Raw genomic sequence first — 15,929 nt, 5'->3', positions numbered from 1 at the left:
AGTTCTATAAGTATAAGCCTGCTACGGAGGCTAATCAGAAAACAGCCGAAGACCACCAAACCCCACTCTATAAGCCTGCTACGGAGGCTATATATTTTGTACATCTATCTGTAAGTTACACCCAAACACAGACGAAACACAACCGACTTACTTCCTTGTTTTGGCCTTGCCCCTGCTGTCTAAATATTTGTGTCTTCTGACCCAAATAACTCAGGGCCGGCCTACTTTCAGTACCAGGGAGGGGCTGCGTACCAAATCGTTCAAAGATACGAGATTTTTAATGGTAGAATACTAATTTTTTTAGAAGTCTATTAATTTTTCCTGTTAAGAAATATACTACCAGCCCAAAAATGCATTTATCTGCCAAATTATCAAGTTATAGATTACAATAAAGATAAAATACACCCCTTAATCCCAAATGGTTCCTCCCTTCCTCCAACTGAAATTGATACTGCATGGACTAGTCCATTCAATTCAAAGGGATCATAAGAAAAAAAACTACTTTTAGTCCCCCTAAGAATAAAGTAGACCAGTCCATCAGATCATCTAATTCATATCAGGATAGACTTTACCACTGATAATGCAGGGGGGAACAACAACAGTTTGGAGGGACATATAATTACCTAAGTAATATATTAGCTACTTTATAGGACAGGTTTTAACATGTCTAGTTCCAGAGGTTGACCTCACTATGACATCATCAGGGCTCGTCCATAAAAGAAGATTCTGATAGGGGTTGTTTCAAATTGAAACGTAAACGCAGACAATATTTGGCCAATCATATAAAGTTTGTATTTGATGAACTTGGTTTTAAAATACTTTTACACCAACAATACATGCTAGTGGATAGAGGGGCGAAAAATCAGCTCGAAAGATTCTACAACTACAAGTATTACTGCTTAGAAACAAAAGCATCTGAATACTCAAGTTAATAATCTACAATGTTGCCAAATGGCAAGAAAAACTTTGAATAGAAACTAAACTGGCAAATTTAATTTTATGAGTCTAAATCTTTAGATCATATCTATTTTCTGAATACAAATATCAACTAACTACTATGTTTAGCACATACATTAACTTGTTAATAAAAAAATATTGTATAAAGACTACTGTACTGGTAATCATTTACAGTATATTGAAAATCTATTCACAGACTTGAAAAACGTATTTCATAATCGAAATAACTAACGTTGCTATTATATCTATAATCATGCATAGAAATTATGTAGCAATTTTGTGAATATGCAATTGAGGCAAAAATGCAAATCAGCATGATTTTTGAAATTTACAGTTTATTAAAAATCTATTCATCTATGGCATTACACTAAATAAAAAAAAACGTATTTTATAATCTAAATAACTTAACGGTTACATTGCAATTACAACAATGCATAGAAATGCTTAGGAATTTTGTTAACATTATGCAAATGAGGTAAAATGCAAATCAGCATGATTTTTGAAAGCGAACCGCCAGAAACTCAAGTTGTCTCTAAATTTCACGGGTGATTTGGTAATTTAAACAAACCGATCCAAACTGCACACTTTTCACATTAGTAACACAACAGTAGCTGATCGCAAATTATACACAGGTTTCAACTGTAACAGAAAAACTGGAAGTTTTCAGAGAAATTCTGATCATAATAATTTTTGACGTTTACGAACAGAGCAAATCTCTACAAATTTACGATTTGGTTACGTGTACAGTAAAATATAATTTTCTAGAGTTTACGACTTAAAATTGGGGACTAGAAGTCAACTACAACAGCATACTTGTCTCAAAGTTGTGAGAAATTTAAGAATTCCTTGAAACACTTCGATAAAGTCGCTACATGCTGAACTTAAACGAAATTGTTAGGCAGAAAAAAATACGTTTCTGCATCAAACATGTCAAAATGAACAGGCAAATCACCTACTAAAGCAGACAGATCGTTTTCAAGGGATTTTTTCTCGACATAGGGGTTTAATTTCTGTTTAATTTACCAAACAAATACAGTAGAAAGTTTAGGGAAAGTTTAAGGAATCGCGATACACAAAATTTGTCTGTTACGACCTCAACCAAGCAACACCGACGCTACTGAAATATTTGAAAAAATGCCCACGTCATACCCTTTTTTCATCGGGAAAAAAATGCCCAAATTTACAGCGAGAATCCCCGAACTATCCACCGTGGAAACAGAGTAAACAGAGCCGCAGAAATGTTGATTAAAAGTCCCGGGCGAAGACTAGAGTTTACGGAAGGAAACCTCAACAGAGACCGACGCCGACCGAGGAAATTTAATGGGGAGGCGTTACACCAAAAAATGGCACATTTGAATTTGTCACCACTTCTTCCGCTAATAACTCAAAATCTAGTCAACCCAGCGGCATGAAACTCCGTAGGACGATAGAGTATGATGTTGCGAAGATTTCTGTGTAGTTCGCAAAGAGCTACGGTGCGAAATAAGGCGTTAAATAGAGGATAAAGTGAAGGGAGTGACGCGTACTCACCTAAAGATTGTTTACCATTCAGCTGCCATTTCCCGCGTACGTGCCGGGACCCGGATGTAGGCACGCGCATGTCTGAAGGAATGCCACGGTCTAGCAGCGCCGCCTAGCAATCTGTGTACAAACTGTAGTTCAAAATGCCACGGTCTAGCAGCGATCTCTATTAACTCTTGTACAAACTGCAGTCAAAATGTGGCCGTCTAGCATGCAGCCATCCAATGAATTACTATTGCAGGTATAAAAGCTGAGTCCACCACCACAAGAAAGTTCACTGGAAATTTCTCGTTGGAAAAGACACAAAAGTTAATTTTAAAGGTTAATTAAAAAAAGAGTTGACAAAATCATCAGTTGACACCAAGTGAAGGGTAGTAAATATTGGACATTACAGATAAGAAATTCTATCATTCTAAGTCGAATACAAAATGCAGGGTCCCAACATACCAGTTCTTTTGTAAGTCTTGTAACAGTGGGAGGTTTATAGGCGCTACCAACTGACCCAGCCGATGGGTCTAGCCGATTCGGTAGGTTTGTCGGGTTTGAAGCTGGTGCTCGGGTTTGGTCTTGGGTTCGAACCCCGGCCTGGGACCAGGAGTTTCTTTCTATTTCTACTGCTCGCCTCTGTTTCTTACCCTTTGACCCAAGGTAACCCCCTCCGTAAATGCCATAAATGGACTTCTAGGCTATACACACAACTCATGGTAGAAATTGACTGACATTTTGCCCCAGTAGCAACCCACTGTGCCTACAAAGATTATGCATTAAGTATGTGACACATGTAACATGTTACATGGGTATTTGGGTTAGACATACATCTACATTTAGCTGTCTACTGGAATATATCAGACATAACATTACACTTACACTTACAGAAGCGGCTTGGATAAGTTTTGATCGCAAACTAGTAGGAGAATGACTGGTAATTTAGATGTATTACATGTACAAATGTAGTAGCTGTCAATGCTGTAATGTAGACAACACAGCAGCGCCCCCAAGCTGTCCTTGAGAGTACTGCAGTGTATAGCCTCTTGCTAAACAGTGGCGATTTAACCACTACAAGAGTGCTGATGCCACAACTATGGCGAAATACTCTGCAGAAATATCAATGAAATTCCAGCATAGCAAACATGTTACTGAATTTCTCCTCCTAAAGTTATGAATTAATCTTTGTCTGCATATGAATTAGCACTGTATACACAGATGAAAATAAACATCATTTGGATTAGCATCACTTTTTATTGAGTACTGTTGTTAACAACTGTCCAGCAGTTAGTTAAAAAGGCCACATTCAGTCTTCTGTAGGGTTTATGTTTAGCCTCCACATGTACAGCATGCCAAACACTGGGGGTTTTGGGGGTCTTTGGGAGCTTTTATGTGCTATTTTCTGACAACATACACGTAGCCGGCCTGGTTGAATTACTCCCATTTTTAGAACTGGGCTAATCAGAAAACAGCCGAAGACCGCCAAACCCCCAGTTCTATAAGCCTGCTACAGAGGCTAGTTTATGTACACGCTTTAACAATTCAACACAAGTTTATTACATCTGGCATTCCTGTAATACTACCCTTGATACCAAATAACACCATAAAGTTAAACTTCAAGTGCAGCAAGCCCTCCTACCACTATATATCTCCAAGTAGAACCTATGATATCCAATTGTGCAAGGAGTTACTCTCCAAGCAGATCCTAGGGTGGCAAAAGACAGTATCAAATTGGCCAGGCAGTATCCATTGGCAAGGGAGGGTCCAACCAAGGTGTATTGGACCTCTCTCAGAGTCTCTGGCCAATGGATACTGCTTGGCCAATTTCATATTGTCTTTTACCACCCTAGGATCTGCTTGGAGATTACAAGTAGTGGCTAGTGGACACTCCTCTGGCCAAAAGATGCTGTTTTGCCACCGTAGCATCTGCTTGGATTTTTAAACCACTATGTCACATCCAAAAAGTGGCCACAGCAAGCTAACAGTTAAGGATATACATGTTATAGCATAGAAATTCAACCTAGGATAATGTTATAGTCTTCTTGTTGTAATATCATCACTGTTAACGTTTTGTTATGTCATGTACATGTATATAGTTGCCAGCAACTACATGTATTGACTCAATATACCAAACTATACAGTCCTATTTGTATGACAGGGCTCCCTTACTTGCATACGAATAGGATGGTACCCAGGCTAACCAAACCAGGCAGGCTAGTAGGAGTTCATTCATCATTAGAATTATATCATTTTATCATACTGCAAGACAAACAATTTACTTACGAAACTTATTAACAATTACATTTTGTATATGATCTAACATTTAGAATTGTAAGATTTCATTGGAAGAAAGAAAGTATATAGCACATTGTTAAATGTACCAGTCACTATACATAGTCGGAGCAAACTTTAAGATAGTATCAAACCTATAATATCATTGATCATATCTACAATATTATTGACAAGTATCAAATTGAATAATTGAAAATTGTTTACTGTACAAAATTATCCTATCATACACAAAGAATTCTAATCATCTGTACATTCAACTAGGCATTGAAAGTGTCATATAGACCATGATAGTGTTTCAGAGAGTTACATATTATACATGTATAAACTTTGAAGGTAAAATTTCTAGGAAAACAGCCAGAAGATTGATTACAATTTGGTCAATTTCCTTATACATCCCGTATAGAGAGAATGGTCTGAACATACATGTATACACACTGAAAAAAACATTTCATTTAAGCATTTCTTCTCAGAAGGTACAAAATGTATTCCTATAAACTATAATGTGAGAATATACTGGTCAGAACATCAGTTTTAGCACATTATAACCTGTTAGAAAAAGTCATCTGCAAGAAAATAAATTTATGTACAGTAAGTAAAAATAAAACATGATCAGTTTAACTTTTGTATTTGAAGATATACAGTTCATGTTACAAATATTGGCAACAAAAGTTTCCACAGTATATACTGTGCAAGCTGAAAACAAAAACCGATACGAAAATTAGCAATGAAAAAATATGGCTTGAAAATACATTTCTCACTCATTCACTCACTCACTCACTCACTCACACACTCGCTCACTCACTCACTCACTCAGTCACTCACTTACTCACACACTCACTCACTCTCACTTACTCACACCCTCACACACTCACTCACTCACTCACTCACTCACTCACTCACTCACTCACTCACTCACTCACTCACTCACTCACTCACTCACTCACCCACACACTCACTCCAGGAGGGAACACATCTAGGTACACCCCTCAGTAGCAATGGTTTCTTCTATACCTACATGGCAGTGGAGTTGAAAGTAGGACAAGTTCACTTGTTCAGGAGGGGTGGACAGGGTGTCACTTTTTTTCTACAGAAGAATGTCTGGAAGTGACTGGCTTCCCCCTCCCATCTTCTCATACGATATCCCTCCGTCTTTGCTCTCTTTCCTTCCTTCCTTCCCTTCTTTCAAGATCTTATCCAGGATTGGAGTGGACCCTGTCATGTCTTCGTACTGAGTCTTACTGCTTGACCTTTTGCTCAAAGGTCGTGGTGTTTCGTACCCCGTTTCGGTGTCTCCGTTGGCATTGCCGGTAGCAACGCTTTTCATCTCTTCGTACGGCGTTAGAACCTCGTTAACGTCGTTAACATAATCGTTCTCGGCTGCGAACACACTGTCATTGTTGTCTTCGGGTTTGGGCACGTTCTTGTACGATGGTTGTATGTTGTCTATTCCTTCCACACTTACAGCACCGTCGGTGGACGTACCTGTGAAAAGATTAGTTAGTAATGGTTTATTTGTTCATACATGTACATGTACATACATTACAGGTTATGCTAGCATGTCAAACATTTCTGGCAACCCATAGGCTGAATTGGGATGATGACATTTACAGAACAGATAGAGTAAATGTATCGTTCAAAATCAAAAATACTAGAAAAAGAGCAGAATTTAAAATAATAAAGGTAACAGTTCATCACATCATATTTAATAAAGGTAACAGTTCATCACATCATATTTAAAATAGTTAATCTCACATTATATTCAATATTTATTGGTTTGGCTGTTCAACCCTCACATCCAGGGTAGCCCAACTAGTCAGTGGGTATTACAAAGGGCTTGCTCTGCTGACAAGATATGCCAAAACATTACGGCAACGTATCAATCAATAGTTTGTGCTTATAAACCTGCCATTCTCCTGCAGTCTCTAGTGTCACTGACAAAAGGTAGTGGATATTACCTGAAATGCCTGTTTCCAAAATCATATCCAGTTGCTTGAGTAACTGTTTTCTGGCATATCTTATTATATTACCTAGATGTCCAACATATATATTACGGCAACATATAAGGTGGCTTAACAAGCTACAAAACTACTACATGTAGTATTAGACTGAGGTACCTGTCATTCTATCCCTAGAGGGTGTGGCCGCATTGCCAATGTAGTCATACCGTCCAGGTGACGCCGGTACAGGCGGTTCGTCCCCTGCGCAGGTGGCTGGCGTTGTTGCCTTGCTGTAGTCCACGTACGCGTAGATGTGCGATGTTCTGTCTCCTTGAGAGAGAAAGAGAGAGAGAGAGACTGGTTTAGTTGTGCCATACAAGTACATGTACATACAAAAGCCTGTAAGCAGCCATATTTGGCTGAATTGGGAAGGCTTTAAAACACAAAATGCGCTTATAGAACAGCTATTTGATAAAAGTGTGACGTTCTATCACCTTGAGAGGGAGAGAGAGAGAGAGAGAGAGAGAGAGAGACAGACAGAGAGAGAGAGAGAGAGAGAGAGAAAGAGACAGAGAGAGAGAGAGTGGTTTATTTGTGCCATACAAGTACATACATCATCATCATCATCATGCTTCTGGATTACTAGTATACTAATCCGGTGAGGTACACTTGATAAAGTTACTCCAGTATGCCCTATCTCTCATAGCGGACACTAATGCAGTCCCTGCGAGACCAGCGTGTCTCTCTAACATGGACAAAAGTGTAGTATAAGGACGTCCCACTCTACGTCTCCCAGTAGGAAGCCACTGTACTAGTCTACCAGTAAAGGCTGATGAAGTGGATCATTTTTCATCTTTCAATAGCTTAACACAGTACGGCAGAGTAGTGTTCAAGATACCTTCCGATACGATGCTTGTCACGCGAGGCAGCGGTGTTTGCGGATGGACCAGAGGCATGTAGAAGTTCTTATCCGGTGTTGTAGGGAGCGGAGTTGCTGTTGGCAACGCAGGTTCTGAGCTTTGCGCCTTCCTTTTCTTCTTCTTCTCCTTCTTCGCTGCTTCCTTCCGCACGCGTGCGATTTCTTCATAGATGGTGTCGTCATCTTGTACTTGTTTGTTGGAGTCTCTTTTCTTCTCTTCTTTGTCATTTTTGGTGCTTTTTCGGGACAGTTTTTGCCAGAAGGACGGTTGTTTCTTTACTGTGACGGTCGATTGGGTACATGTAGGGGGTATCTCCACATCCTCATACAGGTTTGCTGGCGTAACGTTCTGTTGTTGTGTAGAACTTGTACCTGTGAACAAGAATCAAAATTTATTTTTATGTTTGATTAAAGTCTTCTTTGTGAGACAGTGGAAGATGAAAGTTCCTACTTTTTAATGATGGGGTTTTGTGATGTTAAGAGGAGAGAAAGTTTTATTTTAGTCGGTGTTATCTCCACATCCTCATACAAGTTTGCTGGAGTGGCATTCTGTTATTGTGTACTTGCACCTGTGGACAATGGACATGTTTCTTAATCTATCTGTTGGTTTGGCTGTAGAATAACATACATTGTATGTATTGCAAAAATGCAGCTTAATCTAGGATTCAGTTTGTTTTGCCCATGATTCTGTGGCATCTGTCTCTTTAGTGGTCACCATTTTTATTTTTTGCTTCCCTACAAACCTACCACTGCTTAAGACAGAAAAAAAACACTCCTAACATTTCATGCACTTTAACCCTTACTACATAATGTTGCATGCGATGTGCAATTTAAAAAAAAATGACTTAGTGAGAGAACCAATTGGTTGAATTGGTGAGGCCTAAACTACATTGAATTTCTCTAACAGGTAAGTACCTTTGGCTGCAGCTGCCACCTCTGCAAAGGTCACCTGCCCACCTACAGCACCTGCCATATCAGGTGGAGCACCTGGAACACCTGAAGCACCTGATACAGCTGCCGGCTGGTCGGGTAGCTTCGTGTACTTTCGGGGAGCACCTGATTTCACTGAGAGGCAAAAAAATGTAAGATAAGCAAAAGATCCAATATTCAAATTTCGAACATTCTAATATTACATTGTAATGAGGTCTATCAAATTTTATTCTGTAGACCCTCAGGATAGAAGTAAAGCGTTACATGTAGCAGACCATTGGTTCCAAATTATTTCTAGACCATAGTTTGGACTCTTTCATAACCAAAATTATCTGTGGCTTGGAGTTTGTTGGTGAGGTTGCTTACTAGTCTTTAAATGTTTTAGTTTTTTTTAAAGAAATGCGAGGGTAGAACTGCATGGAGTTAGAACAGAATAGATTCCATGCTACGGTAGTACCCCTAATAGGCTTTTCAGGAGCAAAGTTCTGGAAAGGTCTTGAATGTTTGACACAGGCTTTTTCTATCAGATCTGCTATCAAATTTCAATAACTCAAAGGGCTAGCACATCTACCCATCACGCAACAGGAGAAAAACAACGAAATGGATAGTGAGAGAGTGTACATGTCTGTACATACCCACGACCATGCACTGTCTCTGGGTGAAGCTGTTTTTCCTGTTCTCCTCATTCACAGCCGCACATTCAGCCACCGGCGCCGCAACCATCAATGTCTCAAGCTCCATGGGGTGTCGGCTGGTCTCCCTGTCGGGCAGAAAAATTCTTAGATTAGTTCATTCTTCGGTTTAAATCTTACTACATTTGTACCTTGTGGTCGTTTTTTTAGTGTTATCTATTCTAGAAACCATCCATTTCCAGCTTAGGTCTGTTTTGCAACTGTTACTGCCTTGTTTGAGCTTTCGAAGAGGACCAACGATGGGAGGTGGGTGGGTGGAGATTGGGTTTCAGTTGATTAACAGGGTTGTGAAATCTGAAATTTCCGGTTTCCTTTGTATTACCTTTTATGGAAGCATGCCTTGCCCCTCCTCCTTCACACGGCCAGCATCGTCACCAGTTACCATGGTGACAGCCTTCTGGTCTAGGTCGTTGACCTTGTGTGTTTGGAAGAAAAGGAGTTGCCATATTTGGTTGTTATTACCTTTTATGGAAGCAGGCCTTCCGCCTCCTCCTGCACACGGCCAATGACAGGACCAGGACGATCAGCAGAACTCCCATCGCCACGGCGACGACGATGTAGAACACCAGCACATTGCCATGGGAGACGGAATCAGCCGTGCTGGCAGCCGTCAGAACTGTGGCAATTTCTGGGGAGAAACATTGCAGAAAACTTAGACTAATTTTGATTTAAATTCCTAACTGTCAAATGTTTAGAATAGGGAGTATATACATGTAGTAGACCGAAAAAGACCTGGATGGATTGTGTGAAGAGAGACATTAGAGAGCATGGCCTTGCCGGTGTTAACCCACAGGACAGGGCTGTCTGGAGGTGCAGTGTGAAGATCAGTACTACTAGCCGACTGCTGCCGACCCCTGTGGCAGGGACAACAGCAGCAGTATAATCTAATCCTGGATAGTGAGTGAGTGAGTGAGTGAGTTTCATTCCTCAAGCTTACCGACATCTTGCACATGCAGTCGTCCCTCAGTAAGACATCTGGAGCTGCATAGTTCGTGTTTAGAACTTTTATTCAGCCTGTCACACAACCGGTTTCACCTGTCTGGCTTCTTCAATTGTACAGAGGCTAAATGACACAAGTAACACGAAGTTCTCACTTATATACCAAAAAACTCACCATTTTCACACCTCTCTCCTGTGTACCCCATGGGGCAGTGGCATCTCCCGGTCACATGATCACAGCTGTTGCCATGGTGACAGGCACACTTCTGGGAACACCCGTCGCCATAGTAACCAAATGGACAGGAGACTGTGCAGCTGCATGGAAACAAGTAGAAGAAAAATCAGATTCTACAACTGTCATGGAATTATATTTTACGTCTTTTGAATGCCTTCTGAACTAACATTGTTTAGAGGTAGAACTTTTGATCCAACACAAAAAGTTCTCTCACCTAGAGTTTTCGACCAGTCACTCTGGTCTTCCTCAGTAGACAAGATATCTTTGACCCAGTGTTGACGTCACACTTCAAAGAAGCCACGTGACAAGCTTCACTGGGTCAGTCTACTGAGGAAGACCAGAATGACTGGTGGAAAGCTCTAGGTGAGAGAACTTTTTGCGTTGGACCAAAAGTTTTAACTTTAAATAAACATCCCACCTGTCTCCGGTCCAGCCAGGGTCACACATACACTTCCCGTCTCTGGGTCGACAGACACAGTTGTTGCCAGGACAGTGGTAGCTGAACAGGCAGCCGGGGCCGTAACGTATAAACAAACAAACAAACAAACAAACAAACAAACAAACAAACATCCCACCTCTCTCCAGTCCAGCCAGGGTCACACATACACTTGCCGTCTCTGGGTCGACAGACAGAGTTGTTGCCAGGACAGTGGTAGCTGAACAGGCAGCCGGGGCCGTAACATATAAACAAACAAACAAACATCCCACCTGTCTCCGGTCCAGCCAGGGTCACACATACACTTGCCGTCTCTGGGTCGACAGACAGAGTTGTTCCCAGGACAGTGGCAGCTGAACAGGCAGCCGGGGTCGTAACGTATAAACAAACAAACAAACAAACAAACATCCCACCTGTCTCCGGTCCAGCCAGGGTCACACATACACTTCCCGTCTCTGGGTCGACAGACACAGTTGTTGCCAGGACAGTGGCAGCTGAACAGGCAGCCAGGGCCGTAACGTATAAACAAACAAACAAACAAACAAACAAACATCCCACCTGTCTCCGGTCCAGCCAGGGTCACACATACACTTCCCGTCTCTAGGCCGGCAGACAGAGTTGTTCCCGGGACAGTGGCAGCTGAACAGGCATCCGGGGCCGTAACGACCTTCAGAGCACTCCGACTCACACTGGTTACCATGGTAACCTGCATCGCACCTGACAGAAACAGGACGCAACACAACCGTTCATCATGAAATGTTTGTGGTGCTTTTATTATGTTTACCGAAGGAAAACATATTGTTTTTGCTAAGTTTCTTCCTCCTCCTCTTCTGTTCCAAACACTAACCTTTGACCTGGCCAATGACATGATTTGTTGATGTCTGTCCCCATGGTGACTGGTGTTGGGTTACATAATGTTGCAATTTCATGGTCTGCTCTGCTGCTGTCACCATATACTAGTAGTACAGTAATGTCATCCTCCTTCGCAGGGCTAAAATCCTCCGGTTCCCTTCCGGTTTTAGCCCTGCTATTTACCGCTGACAGTTTGACTTCTGGTGACGTCACCGCCAAACTGCTGTCAGCCAATCAGAGAATTTGCGCACCGAGCTTTGCGCAAAAACCGCAAAGGTCGCTGGGAACCTATTAGCCAATCAGGTTACATGTTGGGACAGGCCAAGATGGCGGCTATTACAGATACTAGAAGTTTCGTGCGAGCCGTGCAAGATTTATTTGGAGTCGAGCGGCTTCGTGAGCATCAGCAGTCGATGCTACGGGCGCTGCTTGATGGCAGAGACGTTTTTCTGAGTGTGCGGACAGGAGGAGGGAAGAGCCTGTGCTATATGGGCTTCCCAGCAGCGGCCAAAGCCCTGGCCAAAGCCGAGACAGAGTTAGGGCAAGCCCCCCGACATCTGATTGGTCTGTGCCAAATAAGGCAAGCTCATGAATTATTTATAAGTGACGTCACCAGAAGTCAAACTGTCAGCGGTAAATAGCAGGGCTAAAACCGGAAGGGAACCGGAGGATTTTAGCCCTGCGAAGGAGGATGAGTAATGTATGTGAATGTGTTTGAGTAAGAATTAACAGAGCAGACCATGTCCGAAGGTAAACATTATGCATTTGCTTTGCAAATGTTACTTCTCTAGTTTATTGCAGTTTTCGAACTGTCAAACTGCGAAGAGGATTGTGTGATGCAATCCGCCATATCGTGTAATTTCATCAGGTATTACGTGTACACCACTTCCTAAATTCCTCCCCATACCACCCACTTACTCCTACCCAGTGCATGCTGGGCCACGTTCAAGCTTGACCTCCCTACCAATCAACTGTCGAAATCACCTCCCATCCACCACACAACCAATACTACAAGGACAAGCTGAGAAACCCACAATCCACACCCAAAATAAAATTTACCCAACAGTGATAACTTACTAGCCTGGGTACCATCCTGGTTAGTTTACGTCCGCTCCCACAGTCACTGGTTGGTGGGAGCGACTGTGGGAGCGGACGTAAACTAACCAGGATGGTACCCAGGCTAATACATGTAACTTACAGGCAGTCCCCAGTAAAGGGGTTGCAGGTTCCGTGTTCTGCACAGTTACACTGTAGCTCACAGTCTAGTCCGGCTGTGCCACCTGGACAGGGCACGTTACAGTGTTCACCTCTCCAACCTGTAGATATCATTATGATAACAATATACACATGTAGTTAATATACAATCATCAATAACATAACAAAATTTGCCCAATTTTGTAATAATGTTGTCTACTACTAGTATTCAGCTTTCACCCTATATTCTGTTAGGTATCAACAAAGAGTAGTGACATCAGATGCTACCTGAAACATCTGACAGTTTTCAAATCCATTCAGTTGCTTGAGTAACTGTTTTTTTTTTGTTTATTTCTGTCATTTTTTATACAGGGTGGCCCATTAAGTGATAATTACACTTCTTTTTAATGGGGTCCTGTTTTACACAATAAAAACACACCAGTCACATACAGACAGTAAAATAGGATTGTGCTTCTCATTACCTGGATGTCTAACCTTTACTGGCCCACTTCTAACTTTCCTCAGCATTTTTTTAATACCAACGTCGTGTGGTGTAGTGGTAGGGCTTTCGGCCCAGCACCCAGGGGCCCTGGGTTCAAATCCACCTACTACATACCCCGATGTTGTGCCCTTGGGAAAGGCACTTAACACATATTTCCTCATACAGCCAGTCTCTGAAAGCTGTCAAAACTTTAGAGTTTGGCGTTAGGAAGAGCATCCAGTGAGTAAAAACCTTGCTTCAAAAAAGACTTGCACAGGCTTGCTGTTGTGCACCTCAGCATGCTGAGGGGCAAAATGACAAGCCCAAACATGCACCTGTGCAAGCACGTCTATAGCCCTGATTCGGGGAATCAATAGACGTTAAACTCGGATAAGAAAAGAAGAAAGAAGAAGAACATAAGCTGTGCCCACCTGCAGTACAGTTACAGAACCCGTCTGTGCCTCGGCAGGTGGCTCCGTGTTCACACCTGCAATCCTCCAGACAGTCCTGTCCATGTTTACCTGCCGGACAGGTGGCCACGCAGCTGTAAACAACAACAACAACAAGGAAATCGTTTAAAGTTAAAACTTTTGATCCAACACAAACAAATGTTCCTACCTAGAGGTTTCAACCAGTCACTTTGGTCTTCTTCAATAGACTGACCCAGTGAGGCTTGTCACATGGCTTCTCTGAAGAACATGCAACTACCAACACAGATGGACTTTCTTCATAGAACAAGCAAATCACTTGATTCCAACAACAATGATAATGATGCATATTGCATATTCATGTCTCATTGGGACTAAATGCATTAATCCAGCTACAGGAGAAAAAAATGAAACAGTGCCATGTTCTACATGTATCTATGCCTGATACCTAGCAGAAAGTAGCCTGAGTGTCAGCCTTGTTAGCTTTCGTCCGCTCCCCAAGATCCGCTCCCACCTTGCCTTGTTGGTGGGGAGCGGACGAAAGCTAACAAGGCTTACACTCAGGCTAAGCAGAAAGAAGAGATCTAAAGCAAATAAAATAAGTGCAAAAGACTTACTTTGCACCCATGTAGCCTGGAGGACACCTGTCTGCACAAGTTGGACCCTGGAGCAGGAATCAAACGCCTGTTGAACTTTGTGAAACATAACTAGAAAAGTAACATTTGCAAAGCAAATGCATAATGTTTACCTTCACATATGGTCTACTCTGTTAATTCTTACTCAAACACATTCATATATATGGTGACAGCAGTCTCCTGGTCAGACAGGAGTCTCCTGCTATAAAATTGCAACATTATGTAACCCAACACCAGTTACCATGGTGACAGACATCAACAAATCAGGTCATTGGCCAGGTCTGACAGAGGTCAGTCTTTGGAAAGGAAGAAGATGAAGAAACTGAGCAAAAACAATATATTTTCCTGCGGTAAACATAATAATTTAAAAGAATTTGATCAGAGCAGACTAACTCTTTTTATACATGAAAGTCTTCAGCAGGCATAATAGCCCAAGAGAAGTGTGATTTCAGTTTCAGAGAGAAAGAAAGAAAGAGAAAAAGAAAAAGTTCCTCACCCTCCACCCATTGGCACAGGTGCAGTAGTTTGCTCCTGTACAGGTCCCGTGTTCCGAGCACTCTGGGTCACAAGTTGCTGTGGGGGTAATAAAGACAGACTTACAAAAGGCAATTCACTATATTAGTAGTATAGTAAGTATTTTTAAAAACATTGAATTCAGTTTGTATTAAATCATGCAAACAATTTTACTTTGAAGTTCATTTGAATGTTATATAGTATATACATGTATTTTATGTATGGTAAGTCAGTCTTAAACAGAAATTGGGATTTAAAGGGGATAGGTAAAGTAAAAGAGGACAATTTGGATGGAACTGTCACTGACAAAAAATTTTTTTAATTGTATAATCATTGTAATGGTGGCCTCACCATAGTGCCCCAATGACCCTCAACAGAATAGTTACTAAAATGCCTATTAGGCCACAGCAAGTAAATTTTATGGATGACATCCGCGCGCGCATTAATTTTCGCCTGATTTTGAAAAAAAAACAACAAGAAATTTTGTTGCCTTCTGACAGTGGTCAACATGCCGGAAATGGGCAAAGATGTCTGTTGCCATGCCGGAAGGTGGATGGCAGATAACTAGGAAGAGAGGAGACAAGAAAAGGCTCTGATTTAATGTTTTGTTTCTTACTTTGATGCAGTGATATGTGATGCTGGCTGTGTATATGTGATGTACCCACTGAATCAAAACCATTTGTAGGAACCTTGTTTTTATCGGCCCGCCTTGTTTTTTTTCGCCCGCTCGCATTAGATTTGGAGTCTGCGGAGGATGTCATCCATAAAATTTACTTGCTGTGGCCTTAGTCGGCTTGTTGATTTATCATACAATGGTGCGTATGCTCAAAGGTGTCATATTTAAATATTAGCCTGGGTAATCATTACAAATTGGATGCCGCCAATGCAGGTTAATATATAACTTGATAAGCAAACATCACGCGATCTACAATTGTACATCATGGTGTTAGAATTGCGCCCCCGGCGTAATTCTGATGAATTGC

General features: G+C 41.6%; 2 protein-coding genes across 3 annotated transcripts in view; both read right to left on the bottom strand.

Annotated features, from left to right (window-relative positions):
* The window catches only part of LOC109468841 (CTD small phosphatase-like protein 2), a 16,116-nt gene extending 13,521 nt beyond the window's left edge, over positions 1-2,595 (bottom strand). For both annotated transcript variants that reach the window (XM_019767183.1, XM_019767184.1), the window contains exon 1: positions 2,488-2,595. The gene's annotated coding sequence lies outside the window, so the exon portion shown is untranslated. The remainder of the gene's footprint in view (positions 1-2,487) is intronic.
* A 3,032-nt stretch (positions 2,596-5,627) lies between these two features.
* On the bottom strand, positions 5,628-15,034 carry LOC109468508 (cell death abnormality protein 1-like; the record flags this gene model as incomplete). Its single annotated transcript, XM_019766752.1, has 12 exons — positions 5,628-6,237; positions 6,870-7,022; positions 7,591-7,983; positions 8,527-8,676; positions 9,177-9,301; positions 9,696-9,861; positions 10,348-10,487; positions 11,402-11,560; positions 12,894-13,011; positions 13,802-13,914; positions 14,416-14,462; positions 14,930-15,034. Coding segments are annotated over 12 exons (2,067 nt in total), but the record flags the coding sequence as incomplete, so codon positions are not given.
* Positions 15,035-15,929: the final 895 nt, after the last annotated feature.

Source organism: Branchiostoma belcheri, unplaced genomic scaffold (assembly GCF_001625305.1).
Source record: "Branchiostoma belcheri isolate BF01 breed outbred unplaced genomic scaffold, Haploidv18h27 scaffold2, whole genome shotgun sequence".
NCBI classification, from domain to species: domain Eukaryota; kingdom Metazoa; phylum Chordata; class Leptocardii; order Amphioxiformes; family Branchiostomatidae; genus Branchiostoma; species Branchiostoma belcheri.
This window is presented reverse-complemented; position numbering and strand designations above follow the sequence as displayed.